The sequence below is a fragment of the Tasmannia lanceolata genome, unplaced genomic scaffold, assembly GCF_043159265.1.
Source record: "Tasmannia lanceolata isolate RefF3 unplaced genomic scaffold, GAP_Taslan_0.1 ptg000018l, whole genome shotgun sequence".
In the NCBI taxonomy this organism is placed as follows: Eukaryota; Viridiplantae; Streptophyta; class Magnoliopsida; order Canellales; family Winteraceae; genus Tasmannia; species Tasmannia lanceolata.
In genome coordinates this window covers 7,601,442-7,624,471 of record NW_027518695.1, presented here as the reverse complement: position 1 = coordinate 7,624,471, position 23,030 = coordinate 7,601,442, and the positions used below count along the sequence as shown (strand labels likewise).

The 23,030-nt window shown below is 38.2% G+C and overlaps 2 protein-coding genes across 2 annotated transcripts; both read left to right on the top strand.

Moving 5' to 3' along the window:
- On the top strand, positions 1-10,996 carry LOC143851293 (aspartate--tRNA ligase 1, cytoplasmic-like). The gene is made up of 10 exons (XM_077360671.1): positions 1-808; positions 1,449-1,559; positions 1,820-1,933; positions 3,958-4,248; positions 4,323-4,433; positions 4,637-4,690; positions 7,107-7,186; positions 7,287-7,402; positions 8,959-9,073; positions 10,530-10,996. Exons 1-10 carry the CDS (start codon positions 146-148, stop codon positions 10,654-10,656), a joined length of 1,782 nt encoding a protein of 593 aa, XP_077216786.1. The 5' UTR covers positions 1-145; the 3' UTR covers positions 10,657-10,996.
- A 1,726-nt stretch (positions 10,997-12,722) lies between these two features.
- Positions 12,723-22,227, top strand: LOC143849371 (putative serine/threonine-protein kinase PBL17). Its single transcript, XM_077358377.1, has 6 exons — positions 12,723-12,972; positions 15,144-15,481; positions 15,925-16,060; positions 19,278-19,414; positions 19,823-19,946; positions 21,457-22,227. Exons 1-6 carry the CDS (start codon positions 12,888-12,890, stop codon positions 22,077-22,079), a joined length of 1,443 nt encoding a protein of 480 aa, XP_077214492.1. The 5' UTR covers positions 12,723-12,887; the 3' UTR covers positions 22,080-22,227.
- Positions 22,228-23,030: the final 803 nt, after the last annotated feature.

Sequence of the window (23,030 nt, the reverse complement as noted above, 5' to 3'; positions counted from 1 at the left end):
TATAATGCAGCGGGGGTGGGGGTGAAAATAAAATCTCAAATAAGGTTTGTGCGTAGAACAGAGCGCGGACGTAAAATCGTACGGCCATTTTTCCCTCACTGGGGTTCTCGTCTACTTCGAAAATGTTTTCTAGGGTTTCACTCGTATGCTTCTGAAGGCTTGGGCCGCTTTCTCTAGGGTTCTTTCAACTGCACAGAAATTTCGTCTAGGGTTAGGGTTTGTGGCCCGTCCATCTTTCTATTTCCCAAGTTCTACTTCACAGCAACATTTCCAGGGTTTTTACCACCTAAAAATGGCAACAAAATCTGAAAACCCTTCTGAAACCCTAGCAGTCGCAGAGGAAGAAGGGAAAACCCTAAGCAAGAAAGCTGCCAAAAAGGAAGCATTAAAACAAGAGAAAGCTAAACGGCAACATGAAGTCGCGGCAGCTGCGGCCACGGCAGCATTATCTTCCATTGAAATCGATCCTCTTTCTGGAAATTACGGTGAAGTCCCGCTCAATGATCTTCAATCGAAGGAGGTTACTGGCCGGATTTGGACGGAAATTAGGGTTTTGAAGGGGGAATTGAAAGGGAAGGAGGTGTTGATCCGCGGACGGGTTCATACAAGCCGAACTGTTGGGAAGAATATGGCTTTTTTGGTGTTGAGAGAGAAGGGTTCTACAGTTCAATGTGTTTTGACTGTGGCTCAAGATCTTGTTAGTAGACAAATGGTGAAATTTGCTGCTGGATTGAGCAGAGAATCGATTATAGATGTGGAAGGGATAGTTTCCGTTCCAGAGGTTGCGATCACGGGCACCTCTCAACAGGTAATTTGATAATAAATTATGGCGTTTATGGGGTAGTTGTAATGTATATTTTGTGAGAATTTGTTGTAGGATTGTGGGTGTTAGTTATTGCTTATGCGTCATATAAGTGGGTTAATAAGGTAGTGATGTGGTAATCTTTTGTGATTTAAAGAGTTGTATTTTAATGAAAATAGGGAGAATTTTACAGCAATGGTCTCTATATCCAATTTCCTTAGGCAGGTAAAAATTAATTTTCTACCCTTTTGTTGGTGGTAGGTGGTTCTTGGCCGGCTTGGTATGAAGCGATGAACTAGGTCATTGCTTAGAAATCTAGATAGTTGCATAGCCTAGACTGCCAAGATGGTCTTTACCTCAGCATAAATCCTCCCCCTTTTCCCATTCTGTCGAACACTTGTGATAACTGGGTGGAAAACGAGAGGAAGGCATCTTTATGTATTCAGGAGCCTTATCTTTTTCTACTTCGATCCTACGTCAACAAAGCCCTGTTCATTTAAGATTATGGCAACCGATTGTGAGTGCCAAACCGATTATTGGACTCAAAATTACGTTTAAATTTGAGAGTTTTCCGATATGCGATATGCGTCTGTCTCAAGTCTCTAATAATGTTGGCTAATCCATATATTTCTCATCTTTTATTTAGGTGGAAGTACAAGTAAGAAAACTTTACTGCATCAGCAAAGCAGTGCCCAATTTACCCATCAATATCGAGGATGCTACTCGAAGTGAAAAAGAGATTGAGGAAGCTAAGAAGGTATACTTTTAAATGTGAGCATTTGTTGTCTTCTTAATCCTGGAGAAAGTAATGTTTTTCGTGTTTCTAAATCTGATTAGTTAGTTAGCAGCAATGTTTTGATAGGAAATGGTGGTTTTTGTATTTGCTGTTTAAAGAAACTCCAATTCAAAGATCCACAATTAAGACAAGATCTTCTTTTAACATTTTCTTTAATTTTTATCATTTTGTCTTCTTACCAATCATCCACCCTTTTACTAATAGTATTTTGAAGGCTGCAGGATGGAGTAGTTCTTGCTGGTGTTAATCGGGATACACGCTTAAACTACAGATTTCTTGACACACGCACACCTGCTAATCAAGGGATATTTAGCATTCAATCTCAAGTTGGAAACGTAAGTGTGTATTGTTCTTTGAAACTTCTAGTGGTTTATAGCTATAGATCTTTAGCATACGTATAGCATTGTTATAGTATCATTGCATGTTCACAAACTTAGAGCTACTACAACTACTACCGTTACTACTACTGCAATTTTTTATATAATTATTTGAGGAATGCTAGACTCACAAGAGCCCTTGCAAAAAAAGGGGAAAGGGGCTCCCCTATTGGTCAAATTCCATTTAAGGCTGTTATGATATCAATTTTCTGTGCCATCTTAAATGGAATTTGACCAATGGGGGAGCCCTTTTCCCCTTTTTTTACAAGGGCTCGTGTGACTGTGAGTCTAGCATTCCGCTAATTATTTACTTTTTTTTTTTTGAATGGTAGCAAATTTCATTAAAACCAGAGGAGAGGCCAAGATGGTCAAACTGAAAAGTACAAAGAGAAACCAAAAACAAAAGGCGGTCAAAACAAAAAGAAGAATGGGATGATACACTCAAGGGGGGAGGAAGTCGAACATTTCCAACCCCACCTTGTATACTCCTGCCCTTGCAAGTCTATCTGCCACACTATTGGCGGACCTTCTTGTGTGCTTGAATATAATCGACTACCCTTCCACTCGGTCTTGGATCTCTTCGAAAAAGTGAGCGAACCGCCCCTCCATGGGGGGATGAGAGAACCACTAGGCCATCGTATGATGTTGAGGGAATCTCCTTCCACAATCACCCTATCCAAGCATTTAATCCCCTGATGGACTGCTCGGGCCTCCGCCTCACTCGCCTCTGAGACCCCAATAAGCCCTGCAATTCTTTCTTAGAATCTGTGTAATGCTGCCTAATCAAGTTCCCATCAAAATTGAGCTTAACTGAGCCTATTGATCATGTCTGTATATCTTCCACTCTGTGTGTGCCTTCGTTCTTGCATCCATTTATGGTTTTAAGTCCTGTTCCGTGATATACTCAAAATTCTTGGCAAAGTACAATGAATAATATGAAGATCCTTATCGTCTCTAGTAATTTTGACATGGAAACATTTTTTATCTCTAGGAATGTATCATTCCTTTCATTAGATGCCCCTTCACTAGATGGCATAAGGTGGTACTTTATAGGATTTGCTTCCTTAGATACAACCGTACGATCCATCCTTCAAATAGAATATGTTAGTAAAGACCCATTTCATGCCATATAGATCAAGAAGTACGAAACATGTTGGATCGTCTAGCATTTTGAGAGAGATGATCGATCTACTTCTTGAATATGAAACACAGATTCCTAAGCCAAATCTCCCTACCTTGAAGGTTTATTTATGCGGGTTTTATCAATTAGGTCTTTTGCTCTTGGAGAAATAAGAGCATCCCAGAACTTGGCACTGTTCTCAACAAATTTTACATGCATAAAATTAAGATCACCCGCATAAAACACATTGAGATCAAATTTTCCTCTTGTGAGAAGAGGTTTTATTAATTTGTGAGGACGTACACTTCTGAATTTAACAGCCATTAATTACATTTCTTGAAGAGAGAAAATATATCTAATTATCCATCAAGAGGATCCCTATCTTAAGTAAGACATAAATGGATATTTGTTTAGTAAATATTTCTCTTGCAGACCCATTTTGTAAAAAGGTCGTCATGGATGAAGTGCCCATTTTTAGCTGTAGAGAATATTCAATTTGTAGGGCTTTTGTTTACATATGCGTTACAGATTCCAAAGAATTCTTTTAGTAGCATTGCGTTGTTTCCAACACTTCGATCCCAATCATGGATAGCAGCAATTCTCATTCTGTCACTAGGAGATGTTTCAAATGAAATGTTTCTGTGAAATGCAGTATTTTTTTTATTAGAATTCATGGAGTCACAATATCCTGTACGGGGTATCCACAACATGCACATAGAACTGGTTACAGAAGTTGGTTTAATTAGACTAATGCATCCACCAGTAGGCCGTATGACCAAAACCCCCTTTTCTTTGCTTAAATATATAGATTGGGTGATAGTTTGAAAGTTTGTTTATAAACCTGTATACCTTTTCTTCACAGATATTCAGACAATTCTTATTAAATGAAGGATTTGTTGAGATCCATACTCCAAAGTTAATAGCTGGATCTAGTGAAGGTGGATCAGCCGTCTTTAAACTGGAGTACAAAGGGCAGCCTGCCTGCTTAGCGCAGTCACCTCAGCTTCACAAGCAAATGGCAATTTGTGGTGATTTTGTACGTGTTTTTGAAATTGGTCCTGTTTTTAGAGCTGAAGATTCCTACACACACAGGCATTTGTGTGAATTCACAGGCCTTGATGTTGAAATGGAGATTAAGGAGCACTATTTTGAGGTAACTATCGGTCTTCGGGCATTAGTGAACGTAAACTATCCATTTGTTGTTGACGCCTTGACTGTTTTATGCAGGTATTGGACGTTGTGGACCGCTTATTTGTCTCAATGTTTGAAACTTTGAATGAAAAATGCAAAATGGAACTTGATGCCATTGGAAGGCAGTACCCATTTAAACCATTGAAGGTTAGAATTTTCGTTTGTTTCTCAAAATTTTAATTTTGCTGGTACTGCCATTGCCTATGGTGGGCATTGTCTGTTTCCCTCTGCTATTTTCTATAAATATTATTGTTGGTAGTATTCTGTGCTTTTATCAGTGGAGTACTATAACTTGTTCATATCTTTGTTCTATGTGGTTCCTGTTATTAATATTTTATTGGGTGCCACAGTTTTTGAAGAAGACTTTGCGACTCACTTTCAAAGAAGGGGTTCAAATGCTCAAGGTGTGTATCTTTTGGTTGGTTCTCAAATCTCTTGCTTAATCGTTGCATGGCTTGTGTATACATTTCTTGCCTTGTTCACTGCACTACCGTTCTTTGGCTTGATATCATTTACCTTATCTTTCTCGGATCCTGCTAAGTTAGTATCTATGTAATTTGGACATGGGCACATGTATAGCTTTCGGACAAAGGGAATTCCTAATGCTGGATGACTTATATTCTGAAATGATTACATTTTGATTAGCATATCAAAAATATAAAATAGTCAAATTGTAAATAACAAATAATAAGGAATAAAGGAATATGTGTGTGTGTGTGTACCATTGTGTTGATACATGTCTTTGTCTTGCATTTGCTAGTATATATAGGAAAATTAAAAAGGTTCTTGTCCTTTTTACATCAGTTAGCATCATCGAGACAGATTAAAAAGGGCGGCCCAGTGCACGAGGCTACCGCCATTGCGGGGTTTGGGGAGGGCTAGATGTACGCAGCCTTACCTTTGCTTTGCAGAGAGGCTGTTTCCGTGGCTCGAACCCGTGACCACCAGATCACAATGGAGCAACCTTACCGTTGCGCCAAGGCTCGTCCTCTATCTTAAAGACAAATAAAATAATAATAAAATTACTAAGATGATAACAAATATGTTAAAGCGATAAATATTTGGCTGCTGATATTAAACAATTTTATGGAACTATAGGAGTCTCATGGTGGCAAAACAGTCACCACTAAAAGGGTGAAATGAAGCCATGAGAGTATCTTCCGAGTTTCCATGCAAAATGTATGACTTAGAATTTTTCATTGGTTTGAGGGATGCTAGAGTATTTGAAGGAGTAAGAAAATCTCCTTCATTCCTATTCGAGAAGGTCATTGCTTTGACTATTTCTTAGGTGAGGATTCTCCCCATCTTTAGGTTTGTTTTTGCTTTCGACCCGTGGGAGGGATGGAAAGAGAATTGTTATAACGTAGAGCACCGCCCCGTCATTGCGCAAGCTTGGGAGCCTCCGACCCAAGGTTTTCTAAAACTTAATTTTGACGGATCTAGTTTTGATTATCCAGATCCAGCGGGAATTGGCGGTGTTCTACGGGATTCTAGAGGAGCTATCCTTTGGGCTTCTGCAGGGCCTATTGGGATCTCAGATGTAAGCAAGGCAGAGGCCCGAGCTGTCCATAAGGGGATCAAATGCTTGGCAAAAGATTTAATGGATAGGGTGATAGTGGAGGTAGACTCCCTTAAAGTCACCCGGGTGGCTTTGTGGATCTCACGCTTCCCCATGGAGATTTGCTCACATCTGCGAGAGTCTGGTGTTGCTGCCCCGTCTGCATCTACCATTGGTGGCGGTGCCATTGTGACGTAGAAGTGGGGAGCATGGCCTAAGAGTGTGGGCATAAGTAGTATTGGATTTATTTTTCTTCTCATGAAATATGGGGTCTGTGTCATAATGTGTGTGCGTGCGTGCGTGTGTGTGTTGTAATGGGTGAGTGAAGGTGTTGTAAGAGTTAAAGGGATGTGAGTGTGTGTTGCATTTTGCAAAGGGGTTGGACGACAATGAATGTGGAAGGCTAGGTTGTGCAAAGAGAAGAAAGTGCAAGTGCTTAGATGGCGTGAAAACATGTAACAGCCACAAGCATGTAAAAACCACATTCTTGCCACCACAGCCTTGACAGCTGGCTATGGCTATCATTCTTGCACTCAGCCTTATATTAGTGGAAACCAACTATAAATACAACAGACACATGGTGGGCAGCTAGCTGGTCATCTTCTAGACCCTTCCATGATTTTGTAAGAACTTGAGAGTTGTCTTGAAATTTTAGGCTCAATGAGGTTGAGTTCCCCTCAATGGAAAGGTTTTGGAGTCTTCTTCACAGTGAAAGCCTCATTTAATTTCCATTTTCTTTCTTGTTTGTAATCTTTCTTCTTGGAGATCAATTGCAAGTTGTGTTTCTGTTCTAATTCTGAATTGCAGTTTTGTTATATGTCATCTTGTTCTTTTCGCATGATATTCCTGTTTTACTGTTATGTATCTGTGATTTCACAGCATGTTTAATTTTGATACTCAGCCTTCCATCTCTGGATCTGAATATTTGAATCAGATCTGGTGAAGCTGGGTCCAATTAGATTCGGGACCATATCATATGCAAATATTGTGTGTGTATGTATAAATCATGTTCTTTTTTCCCGAAATGGTGTATTTATATGTGTATCAGTGTATATATATATATGAGAAGACCTATCATGATGGCAACCATGTTGAAAGATAACAATGTACAATTAACAAGTTTTTGACACATATCCAACAGATATCTGGATTTTTTTTATTTATTATTTTTCAGCATGCAGCATATGCTCTTATTACATCTTTGAGTTCCTGGCCAGCATCTCTTTCTATACGGTATTGATGCTGGAATTGTGTTTGTATAGGAAGCTGGTATAGAAGTTGATCCTTTGGGAGATCTAAATACAGAAACAGAGAGAAAGTTGGGTCAACTTGTTTTGGAGAAGTAATCTTTTTTCCCCTCCCTACCTGTTTGTTTCTATTTTTCTATTTTGGGCCTTAATTTATCTTCAGACTGGGTAGCTGATGTTTACTTGCTAACTTAGGTACGACACCGAGTTCTATATACTTCATCGCTATCCAATGGCTGTTAGACCATTCTACACCATGCCGTGTTATGACGATCGGGCTTACAGTAATTCTTTTGATGTCTTCATTCGAGGTAAGAGAAGGATTTCTATGCAGATACATAATCCCTACAGATAGATCGAACACAAATTCCTGTTTCCCTGTTGTTTTTTTTTTTTTTTGAATGGATCCCTGTCGTGTTTTCATTTAGTTAATTTTTGCATATAGTATAAATATCTTTTGGGGCCTCATTTCAAATTGTAGATAGGATTGCATACTATTACGGATGCACTTATGGTAATTCTCACTATGCGACTTGGACAAGGCTATTTGTTGGTGTCAGAGAAACCTAAGTTGTGACTTGCATACCTGGCATGCCAACATGTCCATACAGTTTTATAATTTAATCAAATTGATTCTTTTTAGTACTTAGAGTGGTAAGCATTATATATATAGCCAATTTCACAAAACCCATTTAATTGTCCTTTTTCAGGACAGAAATGCCACCAATGTGTTGACTTTTTTCATTTAATACCCTTATATTGTTGCATAGGTGGCACTTCTCTTCCAAAAAAGTGGTGTGCGGAATGGGTTTTGCAAAATCGGCTAGACACCCCCCTAGTCTCGAGTTTCCACACACACGGTCACAAACACATACATTTGTGTACCCTACTCTCTGCTCGAAAGCTTCTTTCTCGCAGTTTCCTTTTTCTTCTTGAAACACTAACAGAATCATTCGAAGGAGAGAACAAACAATAGGGCAAAGCTTGCCTCACAAACATTACTTCACTGCCGGCCCCTTGTTTTGCAGGGGGAATTGGCTGAGTCATTAGTTACTATAAAGGTGTGAAAAAGACACCCAGCCCTCATTATCAGCAATCTAAATTATGGCATGGCTAAACCTCCACGGACTACTACGCCTCCATGTAGCCCAGCCTATTGCATTATTAAAATCCTTCTCCACGCAAAGAAGCCCTCATGCCTCCTAAACTCCTCGAATAAACAACTAGCGCCACAAGCAGGGCTCTAATCTTTGCTTCATTGAAACCAGCAATGCTAATTGGACCAGAAAACTCTCAAAGAAACCCACGACGATTGTCCCTAGAAACTCCACGGATACCCGCTTGACTGACCTGGGGTTCAGCATCGACCAGAATTTAAGCTTTATAACTTGCTTTGGAGATGGTTTCCATCTCGTCATCTTCCTCTCCTTCACACTTCACATTTCTATGATTTCCTTCCAACACCAAAAAAAGTCTCGAGTTCTCAATCCCCTGGGGTTTTCCTTGAAAGTGCCCAATCCACCTGTTGAAGTATAAAAGATTAAACAACGCCTTCTCCAACAGCTTAGCTTTTGAAGTAACTGGTTGTTTCACATGGTGTCAGAGCCCATGTCCTGGGTTCAAATCTCACATCTCCCTGTTATTAAAATGTCCACATGAAATGGCCAGCCCAAAAAAGAGGGGCCACATGTGCCACGTGTAGGCCAAACCTAAAAAGAGGGGCCACACTTTGTTCTTTACTTTTCATGATGTGAAATATCCATCAAATTGTTTAACAGGAAATGAAATGGTTTTTTAATGTTTTCTCGGATTCTGCATATTCTCTTCTTTGTCAACTGTTGTGACTTGTTTTGGTTATATCTTGAAGGTGAGGAGATTATCTCAGGAGCTCAACGCATTCACATTCCCGAGTTTTTAGCTGCTCGTGCAGAGGCATGTGGTATTGATGTGAAGACAATATCTACATACATTGATTCGTTCAGGTATGTTTTTTTTTTCCTTCCTTTCTCTTTCTTTCTTTCTGTCTTTCTTTTCTTTCTTTTTTCTTTGAACCTCAAGTTAGATTTCTCATTGCCATTGTCAAAAGCATGGTTTTAAATTTCGACCGAAATCCGAAATTTCGGGTTTCAGTGGAGGACCGAAACTGAAATCACACATACCCAAAATGTGATTTATTTCGACCAAAATTTTTCGGTCGAAATTTCGCTTATCCCGAAATTTAAGGGATTTCACCCAAAAATCTCGATATTTATTAATTATTTAATATCTTCCCGAAATTTTGGTCGAAATTCTGTACGGGATAAAATATTCTTTTATTTGATTTCGTTAGATTTCATCCGAAATTTTGTAATTTCGGCTGAAATTTCAGTTTCGGTGAGGAATGAAACGCATTCCGAAACCGAAATTTGAAACCATGGTCAAAAGTCAAAACTTCCCTCTCTAGCTACCTTGATTGTATCATCATAATATATGAATAAATCTGAAAATTTACAAAGACAAGTCTACTAAGGGGAAGCCCTGCATCGTTTACATGTCTGGCATGTGATACCAAGTTCTTGTAGAATTACCATTGACTCCTGTTCAATTAAATTTGGAGAAGATGAACTCTGCATCATAAATCTAGATAAATTCCAAAGTCCACTTTTTTTGAAATTCTTGAGGTTGAGTTATTTTAGAAATAGTACCCTAATAATAATTCGAAGCTATTTTGAGTGTGAGTGGTCTTGGGGTTTGGCTGGAATAGTTGGGTGGTGTCGTAAAATCTAAATGGTGCTTTGGGAAAGCTTCTTGTAAGTTCATAACAAGGGGATTGTAGAAACTAGCATCTTAAGTTTTGGCTGGCGAGCTTTAGTATTGCACTGAAGGGCAGTTGTCCTTTTCCCCACTTTTTTTTTATTTGATATTTGGTATCACTATGCTGACCCCAACTAGTTTGGGACAAAGGCTTAGTTGAGTTGATATTTGATATCACCATACAATATAATTGAGGACTGCTTTGTTGGTATGTAAGACCACCCAAAATTATGGCTCACCAAAGCCCTGGAGGTGTATAGTTAGTTGACCCGTTCAAGAGGTCGGCCCAAAAATTGCTTCTATTGGACATTGCATAACCGTTTTTTCGGTACATTTTTGCTCATTGAATGTGAATCATTGGCGATTTTTGTGTTACTCTAGTCACTGTTGTCAGGTTTCGGTCTTCCTAATTGATTTATGCAACCAAAGAAAAAAAAAAGGAAAAAACATTATATCGAAAGAACGCTTCTCATTACATGATTGTGGGATGTCTAGCCAGCCTCCAAATCGTTCGTCTTCCGTCAGTTTCCCCAAATTTGATTTCAATAATCAGTTTTGGACTATTAATCGTTTCTCAAAATCTAAAACAAACAGGGCCTTAGTGTTGCCTTTATTTTAACGTCTATGACTGCACATTTTTTACAGGTATGGTGCACCTCCTCATGGCGGATTTGGTGTTGGCTTGGAGCGTGTGGTGATGCTCTTTTGTGCCCTCAACAACATTCGCTTGACGTCTCTCTTCCCCCGCGATCCGACCAGGCTCGCTCCATAACTTTGGGGGGTTTTTTCAGACCATTAATTTTTTGTTTAGTTGAGATAGCATTTTAAGCCTTTCCCTCAAAGGAATTGAAGAAGAAATATAGGATTTCTGGTAAACTTTTGTCTAATTGGGATTTTCTTATCTGAAGAAGAAAATCTGATTCCCATGTTTTTCTTTTGCCCGAGTTGGAAAGCTCCCGAGGAGCAACTGAAACAATAATTTAGAGTGATAATAGTATGGAAAGCATATCCGAGGATTTTATAATCCAGGCTTGTAAAATCTCGGGCCCGGTTATTGTGAGTGCTAAACTGATTATTGGAGTCAAATTTACCCCATTTGTTTTAGATTATGATGAGCGGTTGTGGAGTCCCCAACTGATTAGCTAAAACCAAGATTTTATTAGCCAAAACCTGGATTATATGCTTTTAAGGATTGTAAAATCCAGATTTTACATTCCCGGATAAAAAAAATCCATGCAGTGTTACTGTTAATCACTTCTGTATGAAACAGAATCCAAGAACTTGCTACTGGGGAAAAGCTGAAGATAAGAGTTAAATTGAACAGAGATGCGTCCCTGACCCGAGGCCAACGCTAGAACTGGGGGGATCCTCCGCGACTCCAACCGCAGTATCATTGGATTATATTCAATTCAATGTTCTCTATTGCTATACCAAAGTTTAATTTCTATTTTTATTAATCTGGTAGGGGTCCATGCCTAACCTCAGCTTACCCATAAAATAAAATAAAATCACTCCATTAATACCAATTAAATCTTAAAATAAAAAAAATGTTTCTAGAAGGAATGACAGATGACATAAAAGAAAGAAAAAGAAAAAAGTAGAAGGGAATCAAATTAGGAGGAAATAAAGACAAAGACGAAAACCAACCAATACGCGTTTCATCCGACGTTGAAAGTTGACTGTACTGAGTCAGATGTTCAAACGAAATGGAAAGGCGTTCACACTGAAACACAAAACAGACCTTTCAACGAGTCAATGAGTTGGGAGATCCGAGACAGAGACAGAGACACCATTTTGATAAATAGACGAAGTTACCTTGTTTGACACTTCATTATTTGGCTTCCAATAAAAAATAAAGTTGTTCGTCCCATTATAAAAAATCGCAGTTGGGATATCAGCTCTGCAGCACAACCATATTTTCATATTTGCACAAACCAATCTGTCTCTTATTCTTTAATTCGCTGGTGAGAGCTTTTTGAGAAATGTAATAATCTTTTGACAGCTCTTTAAATACTAAAAGACAAGATGGTTTGTGAGAATATCAAAATATGGCTGTGCTGGTATCATTTCCGTTAAAATCCTAATACAAAAAAGGGTGAATATTGCTTCCCCAATTATATTGGACGGCAAAGAAGGAAACCGTTCATCTGGTGGGGCCATGTAAAAAAGCCACACACGTCAACACGATCCTAGCCCTCTGATTAGCAGTTGGGTTTCTAAAATTTTAACCATCCATTTACAAAGCCACAAAATGAAGGGTTAGGATCATCCGAAGGACAGAATTTCACCACAAATCGAGATGGTCTATTCTGGCCCCACTCCCACTTACTCTTTGGCCAATCAGCCGTGAACTGCGAAATTGCTTACCAAATCCAGTGGGGCCCACATTAATCAATGATCCAAGCCATTCATTTGTTAGACCCAAGATTCACAAGAGAGGACATAAAAGGGCATTTAGGTAATTGCATCGCACCAACTCACCAAGAACTCTCTATCGTCTTTGACACGTCTAGAAACTTAGCAATAACCAGACCGTGGAAAAACAACACAAATAACTAAAACACGTAAAGCACGGAATTACTAAAATACCCTCACTAACAGGGGAAAAGCAAAATTCCAAACATACCCTCCCATTAACCTCGGTTATTTTCTGACTGGCTCAGAGCGGAGAAAATCTACGTTTTATCTCCACTGCTGTCACTCCAGACAGGCTAAAACGGGACAACGACGTGGAGGTCAATCTTCGTAATTTAATCCAACTTTCAGGGTCTACTGGTTTGGCGTTTTCAGCCGCTACTCTCCAAAGTCCAAACAAAACTCATTATAAACGTAGAAGAAACCAAAAGCCCTCACAAAACCCAAATCCCAGCAAAGATTTTTTATTTTTGCAGAAGCTCAGTTCAAATCCTCTTAAAACTTTCCCCCAAAAGAAAAGAAAGAACCGATCTAAAACCCTCTTTAACTCTTCTGGACTGATTTTACCCGTCGATCTGGAATGGAAGGATGAGATTTAAAGCTCGTTTGGGAATCAAATTAATGGGGAATTGTTTCTCCACGGATGAGATAAAGGATGAGTGGAAGAAACCAGGTGAGTTTTCTATTTCACATAATTGTATTTAATTTTTACAAAAATATATATATAGAAATACATTTCTCTGCATTTCTTTGGAAAATGCATTTTACTAAAATGCGCTTTTTGGGTGATTGATGCTTAACCAACTCCTAAACTTATTTAATAATGTTGTTACCGTTTTGCCCCCCTGTTGTTTTCAAATATTCATGGAATGTAGGGGCATGTTGGTCATTTCGCTAGGTCGGCACTGACCCAAAGTTCTGTTTGCTACGCGGTTAGTTTTTTCATGATTAAAAATCATGATTAGCTAAATGCTATTTATGTTGTATTTCATTAGACTCCATTTTTTTTTTGTTGACAAAAATGCCCTTAGAGTAACTCTAAAAGCACGAATTCACTGTTGTTTTTTCACCAGATTAGCAGGGGACTCAGATCTTCACTATAATATTTTGATAATGGCACTACTCACTTTCTTTCACTTTTTTTAATTACCTTCTCACAACTGTGTTACAATACGCTGGCAATTTCCCCGATTTGGGCGGGGACGGGCCCGCCTGCCCCGTTTCAATATCCAAGCCATTATCGATACCCTCTTATTTTAGTGCTGTTTTAGTGTTAGTTTCCGTTAACAGTGAACATTTCATTTAGGCTACTTCTATTGGCACTACCATATTTTGATAAGTGTACAAACACGGCTTATCTTTGCTTCTTCATGGGTGTTAAAAATTTTTTTTTTTTTTGAGGCAGGGATTTTTGCACGGGTAGGGGATGGGGATTAGATATTCCTGCGGGGCAGGGAAGCGGATTCCCCTCCATCCCCGAAGTGGGGACGGGGAATTTTCCTTCCGGCGGGGTGGGGAATGCAACATCCGGCCCCGCCCCCATTGCCAGCCCTAAGCCTCAAGATGCTATAAACATCCGATCACAAAAGTGTAAAATAAAGTGACTAGTGCCATTGTCAAAATATGGCAGCACAGATATTTATCTTCCTTTTGTTTGGCGTGTAGCTGACCACCTCAGTGCTTTTCATTAATAAAATCAATTCCTTTCATAAAAAATAAAGGAAAATGATATCAGCACAACCATGATTTGATAATTGCAGCAAGTCATCTTGTCTTGTATTATCTAAATGAGAATTTATATGATGGGTGGCCATGAAAACATGTGAAGTCTAAAAAAACCAGGTAAGGCCCACTTTTTTTGATGATCCAAACCGCATCTGTTTGGGCACAACGTAAATAGGTTGTGCCCAAAAAATCATTTCCATAGGATGATCCTAACCCTCCGATCTGAACGGATCTGAATATGGAGATTTCCAAAAATCATTTATGGAATCATCTACAGATCGGAGGGTTAGGATCATCCTATGGAAACGATTTTTTGGGCACAACCTATTTACGTTGTGCCCAAACAGATGAACGGTTTGGATCATAAAAAAAAGTGGGCCGTACCTACTCTTTTAGACTTCACGTGTTTTCACGGCCACCCATCATATAAATTCTCTATTTAAATAGCTGTCAAAGGTTATTAAGTTCCCAAAAGCTCCTACTAGCCAATTAAAAAAGAAAGAAAGGACAAGCTAAGATTGTACAATTATTAAAACATGGTAGTGCCGATATCAGTATCCAAATTAAAATAGCAAAGATTATACATGGAAACAATCCATGCTTTTATGACTAAATTTTTATGTGATAAAAAAATAGAGCCAGAGCTTAAAATGTAATCTACTCAGTAACTACATAGAAATTTACATCTGTAGGGTATTTACTTCCTATAGAGAAATTTACACATACAAGCTTTTTAATAGCTTTAAAGAAATTTACATTTATAATGCATTTAATAATTGAAGAAAACTTCACATTTATATGGTTTTAAATAATCTTGTGGGCCATGCATGTTTTTCCATTGTAAATATTATAGATAGAGATGGATAGTTTAGTTGCACATATAAGGTATTCAATAGCTGTAGAGAAATTTACACCCATAACATAGTTAACAGCTATCAAGAAATTTACACTGATATTTATTAGTTAAAGAAAACGTTGGATTTATAAAATTTTATGACTCCAGGGCCACCCAACTTTTTCAATTATATGTAGTATAGATTCGTGATCATGACAACTAGAAATATAGTTTGATTTTTTTAAACTGAAAGCATAATGTTTATTTTTCCGAAAAAAATGCAGTTCAATTAGAGTTAGAACACAAACTGTCTTTATCTCCTACAAAACCAAGCAAATCAATAGCTTCTGAGATCAGCAATTCCTCAAGTGTGCCAACAACTCCCAAAGATGTCGAGGAATTTCGGCAAAATAGCGGATATCACAACGTCGACAATTTCACATATAGTGAGATGAGGCTGGCTACCAAGAATTTCAGACCGGATCAAATTCTCGGTGAAGGCGGGTTTGGAATTGTCTATAAAGGTCTTATAGATGAGAATGTCAGACCAGGTTATGAGTTCACACTAGTGGCTGTTAAAGAGCTCGATCGAGAAGGTTTCCAGGGTGACAGAGAATGGCTGGTATTTCTACTACCTGATTTCAATTTTCCCAATCAATTAATCCTATTTTATCTTTACTTGTATAAAGGAAAGTAGGAAACTGTGTCTATTGCCATAGATTTTCTGTTTTCAAATATTGACTATTTAAGATATTTATTTAGTTAGATAAATGAGCTGCTAGTTTGCAGAGAACAGTTCAGTTCAAATGGTTGGTTCTAGTGTTTCAAATATCAAATCGAACATTTCATTCAGTTTTTGCTGATTGGAGCTGGTTTAATCAAACTGGACCATGTACATGGATGGTTCAGATCGAAACATGTTGGATATACCTGTTCAGTTTGATTTTTAAAGCACTGATCTGTACACTTAAACAGAAATGCATGGATTCTCATAAGTTGGGCATGCTTATTATAGTGGTTATGGAGATTATATGTTGTCTATTTATTGTCTTGTGATTTCTACAGGCAGAAGTCAACTACCTTGGCCAGGTTAGACACCCACATCTTGTTAAACTAATTGGCTACTGCTGTGAGGACGAGCACAGGTTGTTGGTTTACGAATACATGGCCTGTGGAAGCCTCGAAAAGCACCTTTTCCGGCGTAAGTGACCATGCTTTATCTTAATGAGAGCTTTTCTTTACTTGTTTAAATGTTGGAACCTCATTCTAGTAGTAAAAGCGTATCACCTAACATGTTTAAAAGTAAAGGCACTTGATACTCACAAGGTATTAGTGGTTTCAGTTTTTAAAGTCCCATTACCTTGGACATGGGATCCGTGTCAAACCTTATGCGCGCAACGTTCAAAAATATTTTAATAAATAAATATTAATTTATGTACAGATAAATCATAGAAAATGCAACCCTATAAATACAAAAATTTAGAAATAAATGAGTAGTGGAAATAATACAATAAGAATTAGAAAAAAGGAGATCCAAGTCCTAATAATTAAGGGTGTGATGCAATCCAAAACTTAGAAATAAATTTTGAGGATGGCTATTTTAGGAAGATTCATAAGTGGAAAATGCGGAAAATTTTCATGAATAAGGAGGTGTTTTGGCGGAATGGAAACTTGCTAAGCTTACATAATTTTGAGATATGGGAAACTTACATTCTTGGAAAGCTTGCAAGATTTCAAGCTTTGAGATTTAGCAAGTTTCAAGATTTGAAAAATATGATTTCCTATTCCCTTAAGTATTGTGTTTCCTAAAAGGTTATCATTTTCTAAATTAGCTATTTACTAGATTTGATAGGTTCTAGTTGCTTTTCTTATTTGTAGCTAGTTTTTAGCTAAGGAAACTTTAATATTTTAGATAGATATGCAAATATCATTTTTAGCTACTTTTTAGATTGTGGAAATCTTTTGAAAATCTTTTAGAGATGTAATAAAAGAGATGGACGATTGGAGTTGGGGGAGTTATTGAGATTGGATAAAATTTTATCTTCCCGGCATACGTGGTATTTGTACGAGTTCTTCTTGTTACTTGTTCTTTCTTGGTTTTTGTTTGATCTTGGTATTTGGGTTGCGCCAGATTGGTATCACAGCTACTTTGCTCCTGCGGTTGGCGGCAGATTGATCATGCCACTGAAAAGAAGATGCACTCATACCCTTCTGATGGCGGAGATTGAGACACGAGACGAACTAGCCATGCTTAGAAGACAAGTCGAAGACTTGACGGCCCGGATTCTTCACTTGGAAACTTCTTGCCAAAACGAAGAAACCGAAGAGGAAGATGAAACTTTCCTGAACCCTTTCCATGACAGGGTGCAAATGGAGGCTCCAGTGAACCCGCGCGAAAGAGACAACCGCAGTTGGGAATCCAGACTGAAAATAGAGATGCCCGAATTCCATGGGGATTGTCCGCGGAAGAGTTCTTGGATTGGTTACGCACGGTGGAAAGAATATTCGAGTTCAAAGGGGTTCCAAACCACAAGCAAGTCCAACTTGTGGCTTTAAAGCTGAGGGGAGGAGCCTCGGCATGGTGGACACAATTGGAAGTGACACGATCTCGTCGTGGAGAATCCAAAATCAATACTTGGGAAAAGATGAAGAAGAAAATGAAGGAAGCCTTCCTCCCTTCTAGATGTCTTCAGTTTCTTTATCGAACTCTACAGAATCAGAAGGCAAGCAGTTGCTTATTGATATAGACATGGAAGGTCAAGATGAACCCGTCTATGATGAGTACGGGGATGAAGAAGAAATAGTGGAACTACAACCCATTTATGATGAGTACGAGGACGAGAAAGAGGATGAAATAGTAGAACTAGGAGTTGTTGGGGGAGCCTCGGTCATTCGAAAAGAAATGATTTCGCTTCAAGACAATTTTGTCGACTATTTTATAAACAATATTTTTCATTCTAGATGCACGGTGTCCAGGAAAATTTGTTCGTTTGTTGTTGATAGTGGGAGCTGTGAGGGCATCCTATCAAAGTCTCTCACGTCCAAGTTGCAAATCCACATAACAAACCATTCAAAGCCCTACAAGCTTGTATGGTTGAAACGAGGAAGCAAGGGTGATTCGTCGAAGGACGGTGTATCGAATTCGAGTGCGAATTCTTCTCAACAGGGGGTGACTGATGCAATCCAAAAATTAGCAATAAATTTTAAGGATTGCTATTTTAGGAAGATTCATAAGCGGAAGTTTCACAAGTGGAAAATACGGAAAGTTTTCATGAATAAGGAGGTGTTTTGGCGGAATGGAAACTTGCTAAGCTTACATAATTTTGAGATATGGGAAACTTACATTCTTGGAAAGCTTGCAAGATTAAAAGCTTTGAGATTTAGCAAGTTTCAAGATTTGAAAAATATGATTTCCTATTCCCTTAGGTATTGTATTTCCTAAAAGGTTATCATTTTCTAAATTAGCTATTTACTAGATTTGATAGGTTCTAGTTGCTTTCCTTATTTGTAGCTAGTTTTTAGCTAAGGAAACTTTAATATTTAAGATAGATATGCAAATATCATTTTTTCTACTTTTTAGATTGTGGAAATCTTTTGAAAATCTTTTAGAGATGTAATAAAAGAGATGGACGATTGGAGTTGCGGGAGTTTTTGAGATTGGATAAAATTTTATCTTCACGGCATACATGGGATTTTGTACGAGTTCTTCTTGTTACTTGTTCTTTCTTGGTTTTTGTTTGATCTTGGTATTTGGGTTGTGCCAGGGTGGTTATGAAATAGTTAAGCTCCTTACCAGTTTGCTCATTCATTGATCCCAGTATTTCAGAAGTTCATTATGTCTTTGTTTGAAACCGAATAATGCTAATGTGCTAAAATATTCCTCCATTTGTATCCTTAAGAAAAAGCTGATATCTGTTAGTTTAGATTAAAAAAAGTGACACTTGTTAAGAACTCTGGTTTATGATAAATTGTAAAGTACACATGCTTGAGACAAGGAAGATAAAACAATTTTTTGTTTTTTGTATGTTTTAAAGTAAGTTTCCAGTTTTTATTGATAGGAAGAAACAAAAGATAAGGTTCAACCATTAGGTTGATGCGGCTGAGTACTTGGTTGACACGGTCATAATTCGGGGGAGTCAAAGTAGTTTTTATTGACTCAGGCAAAACGCAGAATGCCGGTGCTGCACAATGCGGAACGCGGCCAAGGTAAAAGGTAGTCGACTCAGGGGAGTCAACACAGACGTGGGGGAGTTTTAAAACTATGGGATCAAATTTTTGGAAGCTGGAAGTTTCGTAATGGGAAAACGAGAATATTTTGCAATTACGAGAAGAAAAAACAAGTCAACAAAACGGAACCTTGTTCTGTTTTAGTAAGACAGTTGCTCTGATTACTCATCCCATTTCTACTGTGTTCACAGGGTTATGTGTTACAATGCCTTGGCCTACTAGAATGAAGATTGCATTAGGTGCAGCAAAAGGGCTTGCCTTTCTTCATGGAGCAGAGAGGCCTATTATCTATCGTGACTTCAAGACATCAAACATCTTGCTGGATTCGGTTAGTTCCCGTTCCAGATCTCATACCTTCAACTTCTACATTTCATTTCTAACAGTTTAGTGGAAGTTTCCATGTTTTTATGAAACAGAAAATTGAAGCACAATAGGGATACGAATCAAATGAATCCTTGTGACAATTTTTTTCCAACTAACAATCTCATCAATCCATATAAGACCATTCATTCCTGAAATTGAGATAATTAGCAATTGTCAGTCTCTTGTTCTGGGGAAGATGAGTGGAACAAAACGATATTAAATATTTAAAATCACAATGAAGAAATTACCTTTTAATTTAATTGTTTTTCGAAAAGTTTTGATAGTTCTTTATTATACAATCCTCTTTTGAATTGGAGTATTGGAAACCCATCATCGGATCATTATACAACTAATGTTGCATCATAACCTCCAGGATTATAACTCAAAACTTTCAGACTTTGGGCTTGCAAAAGATGGGCCCATGGGAGACCAGACCCATGTTTCCACACGAGTGATGGGTACTTATGGATATGCAGCTCCAGAGTACGTAATGACTGGTGAGTTTCCTAAATGCACAGAGTCTCATGTAATGCGGATGTTCCTTTTCTGAAAAATTTGCTATGTGGCATGTCTTGAAAACATGCTGCCAACATTGGTCCTTATTTGCAAATGCACACCCTATCATGCCCTTACTGCTATAGTACGTGATAGTGGTGTGCTGTGCGCATCAGTTTTCCGCTGGGTTGATCCGACCAAGAAAGGCATGGGAGTCACCCATAAAGATCTCTCACTGCACACTTTCTATCTATCTGTTTCCATTATCAGCTGATTCTAAACAAATAATAAGATTATCTAAAACCCTATACATGTAAAATGTCTCTCTGTTAAGTCCTCAGGCTATTTAAAACAACCCATATATGTAAATCTCTCTTTAATAATCCCGTAGGCTATTTAAAACTATATAAAGAGGTTATTTAAATCTTATACTTGTAAATTTCTCTATTGATATTACACACCTTACATAACAAACATGTAAACTGAGGAAATCTATATACTATTATACAAATCATACCATAATGTGATTTGAATACATGATAAAAAAAGGGGTCGTGGTTCTAGATCCATGTATGTCATGTGTACATTGCATTCGTTGATATGATGGGCAACTACAAGTCCAACACAGTGCAATTGGTCCCACCATGATTGGATGATCTTGTAACCTTGATCAATAAGGCGTCTTTAAGGACTTACCAAGAAAAGCTAAGCTGTTGATATTTTGTAGGCATTGATTGTATAGATGGGGTGTCCATGAGACATGGGGCTAAGATTATGTACATCAGCTCATAGGGACCACATGCTATTAAATACCTTATAAATGGAATTTTTTATAACTATTAAATATTTTATGCACTTAAATTTCTCTATGTCTATTAAATACATCCACATGTGAATTTTTTTAGGTCGATAATATTTTCACCCCCCGGCAGTACGCATGCGTCGCGCCGTGATTTGACGTCAAGAAGCAGTAAAGTTGCCCACTGTTCACATCAAATCACGTTATAAGGGGGGGGCATGCGTACTGCAAGGGGGGAGGGGGTTGTGAAAATATCGTCCCCCCTTTTTTTATAGCTATTGAATGCCATATATTTTTAAGATCTTGCTCTACATGCATCCCACATGCACTCTACTTGTAAGATTATATGCAAATAACTTTTAGTGGCACCCAAAGAGACCATAACTTTACAGTCATGTCAGAAGCACGTCAAGTTGTGGCAAAATTCTCCAAGTTACATTGGCCGAGCCAAATGACATGCTTTAAAGCATGCTTGGGAGCCCAAAAGCAACATGTTGAGCTTCACATACCATGGAATGAGTCACATAAATCTCCATATCATGTTTAATCAAGTGTTTGATATGAGGTTATTTGAATGATGGCTTATCCTTTTCAGTGTTACATCGATATTTGTGGGATAATAAAAGAGGGAGTTTTGTTTAATTCCCCTAATGTCTTATGAGAGTTCTGATTTGAAGCGAAACTGAGCTAACCCAAATAGTTCATGTGACCAGGTCATCTAACAGCGCGAAGTGATGTCTATGGCTTCGGCGTAGTGCTCCTTGAGTTGCTCATTGGAAGAAGAGCGATGGACAAGAGCAGGCCAAGTCGAGAACACAACTTGGTCGAGTGGGCTCGCCCGCTTTTGAACCATAACAGAAAGCTTCTGAAGATCTTAGATCCAAGAATGGAAGGTCAGTACACAGTCAAAGCTGCCCAAAAGGTGGCCAATTTGGCATACCAATGCCTTAGCCAAAATCCCAAAGGGAGGCCTACCATGAGCCAGGTGGTTGAGATCTTGGAGAATTTTCAAATGCAGACTGAGAATGAAGAACGCACGCTGCTCCAGAGCGGAGGCAGTGGACTGACCCTTTACGAGGTTCCCAAAAGTACAACAGATAATTGTGCTTATGAGAAGAAGTCCCCGAGGACAGACGAGGACAAAAGAAAACATAATAATTCTATTGAGGGGAAGAAAGCCCCGAGCAAGGACGAGGAGAAAAGAGAACACAATGCTCGTAAACAGCGAAGAAGTAAACCAGTAATTGGAAGGAGCAAAAGCGAGCCTGCTTTCAATTCTGATCTGTATAGCTCTTTACCTGATTATGATTCCTGGCATAAAAATGTTCATCTTTGACAGGCAATAGAGAGGTAAGAAGATGCCATTTGTAGATGAGATTTGATCTGTATAAGCTGTGGCATTGTGATTCTCTGCAATCAATTGGTTTTAAGAACTGATTTGGTCTGGGAATTTGGGATGCATATAGCACCTCTGATTTTACTCATACTTGTTTCGACAGACTTTTTTTTGTTCCAATTAACCATAATACTGTTGCAAAATGATGTTGTAAGAGTATTATGGCTGTGTTCGGCTTTGGCAACCATTCTCGGAAGGGCTTATCTGGATTTTTCTGGGTGGAAAAAAAAATAAAAATCTGGAAGAATGGATTCGACGAACCCGACCCACGATGCCCGTTTCTCAAAATCTCACCTTTCCACTGTAGATTATGAATGCAAACTATACATTAGTCCCTAGATTAAAAGATATGAGTTTGTTTGGTGTTTACTCTTTTCCTCTCATTTCTAGAAGTGCTAACAATTTCGCTGGTTGCTTCACCAAATTTGTAGATGAATTATTCATAAATTTGCATTTAATTTGAAAATTTTGCTATTAATTCAAAAAATAAGAGATTTTTTGTAATTATTCAACATTTTAAAGTTTAAAACATGAGGAAGAAATTCAATTTTTTTGTAAAGAATTTTGTAACCATGCAAAGGCATCTAAACTGACTAACTGAGTAAGTCTCTGGTGTCCACGTGAAGATGAGCATGTTCATATGTTCACATGAAGATCATTTCACTAGTACTGTGCTATATACAATTCATTTTAGGTACCCCTGCCTCTTATTATCTTCTCTCCTTTTTGGCATCTGAAACAAGAAGATGCATGATAAAGAAGAGCAAGCGCTATTGAATCAATTAGATTAATGTTGCCTTGATTCCCACCAAAAACCAACTGATTTAAGCAAAACACAACTTCAAAGTATATTTATGCCAAACCTTCTGATCTGCTTCAGAAACAGATCCA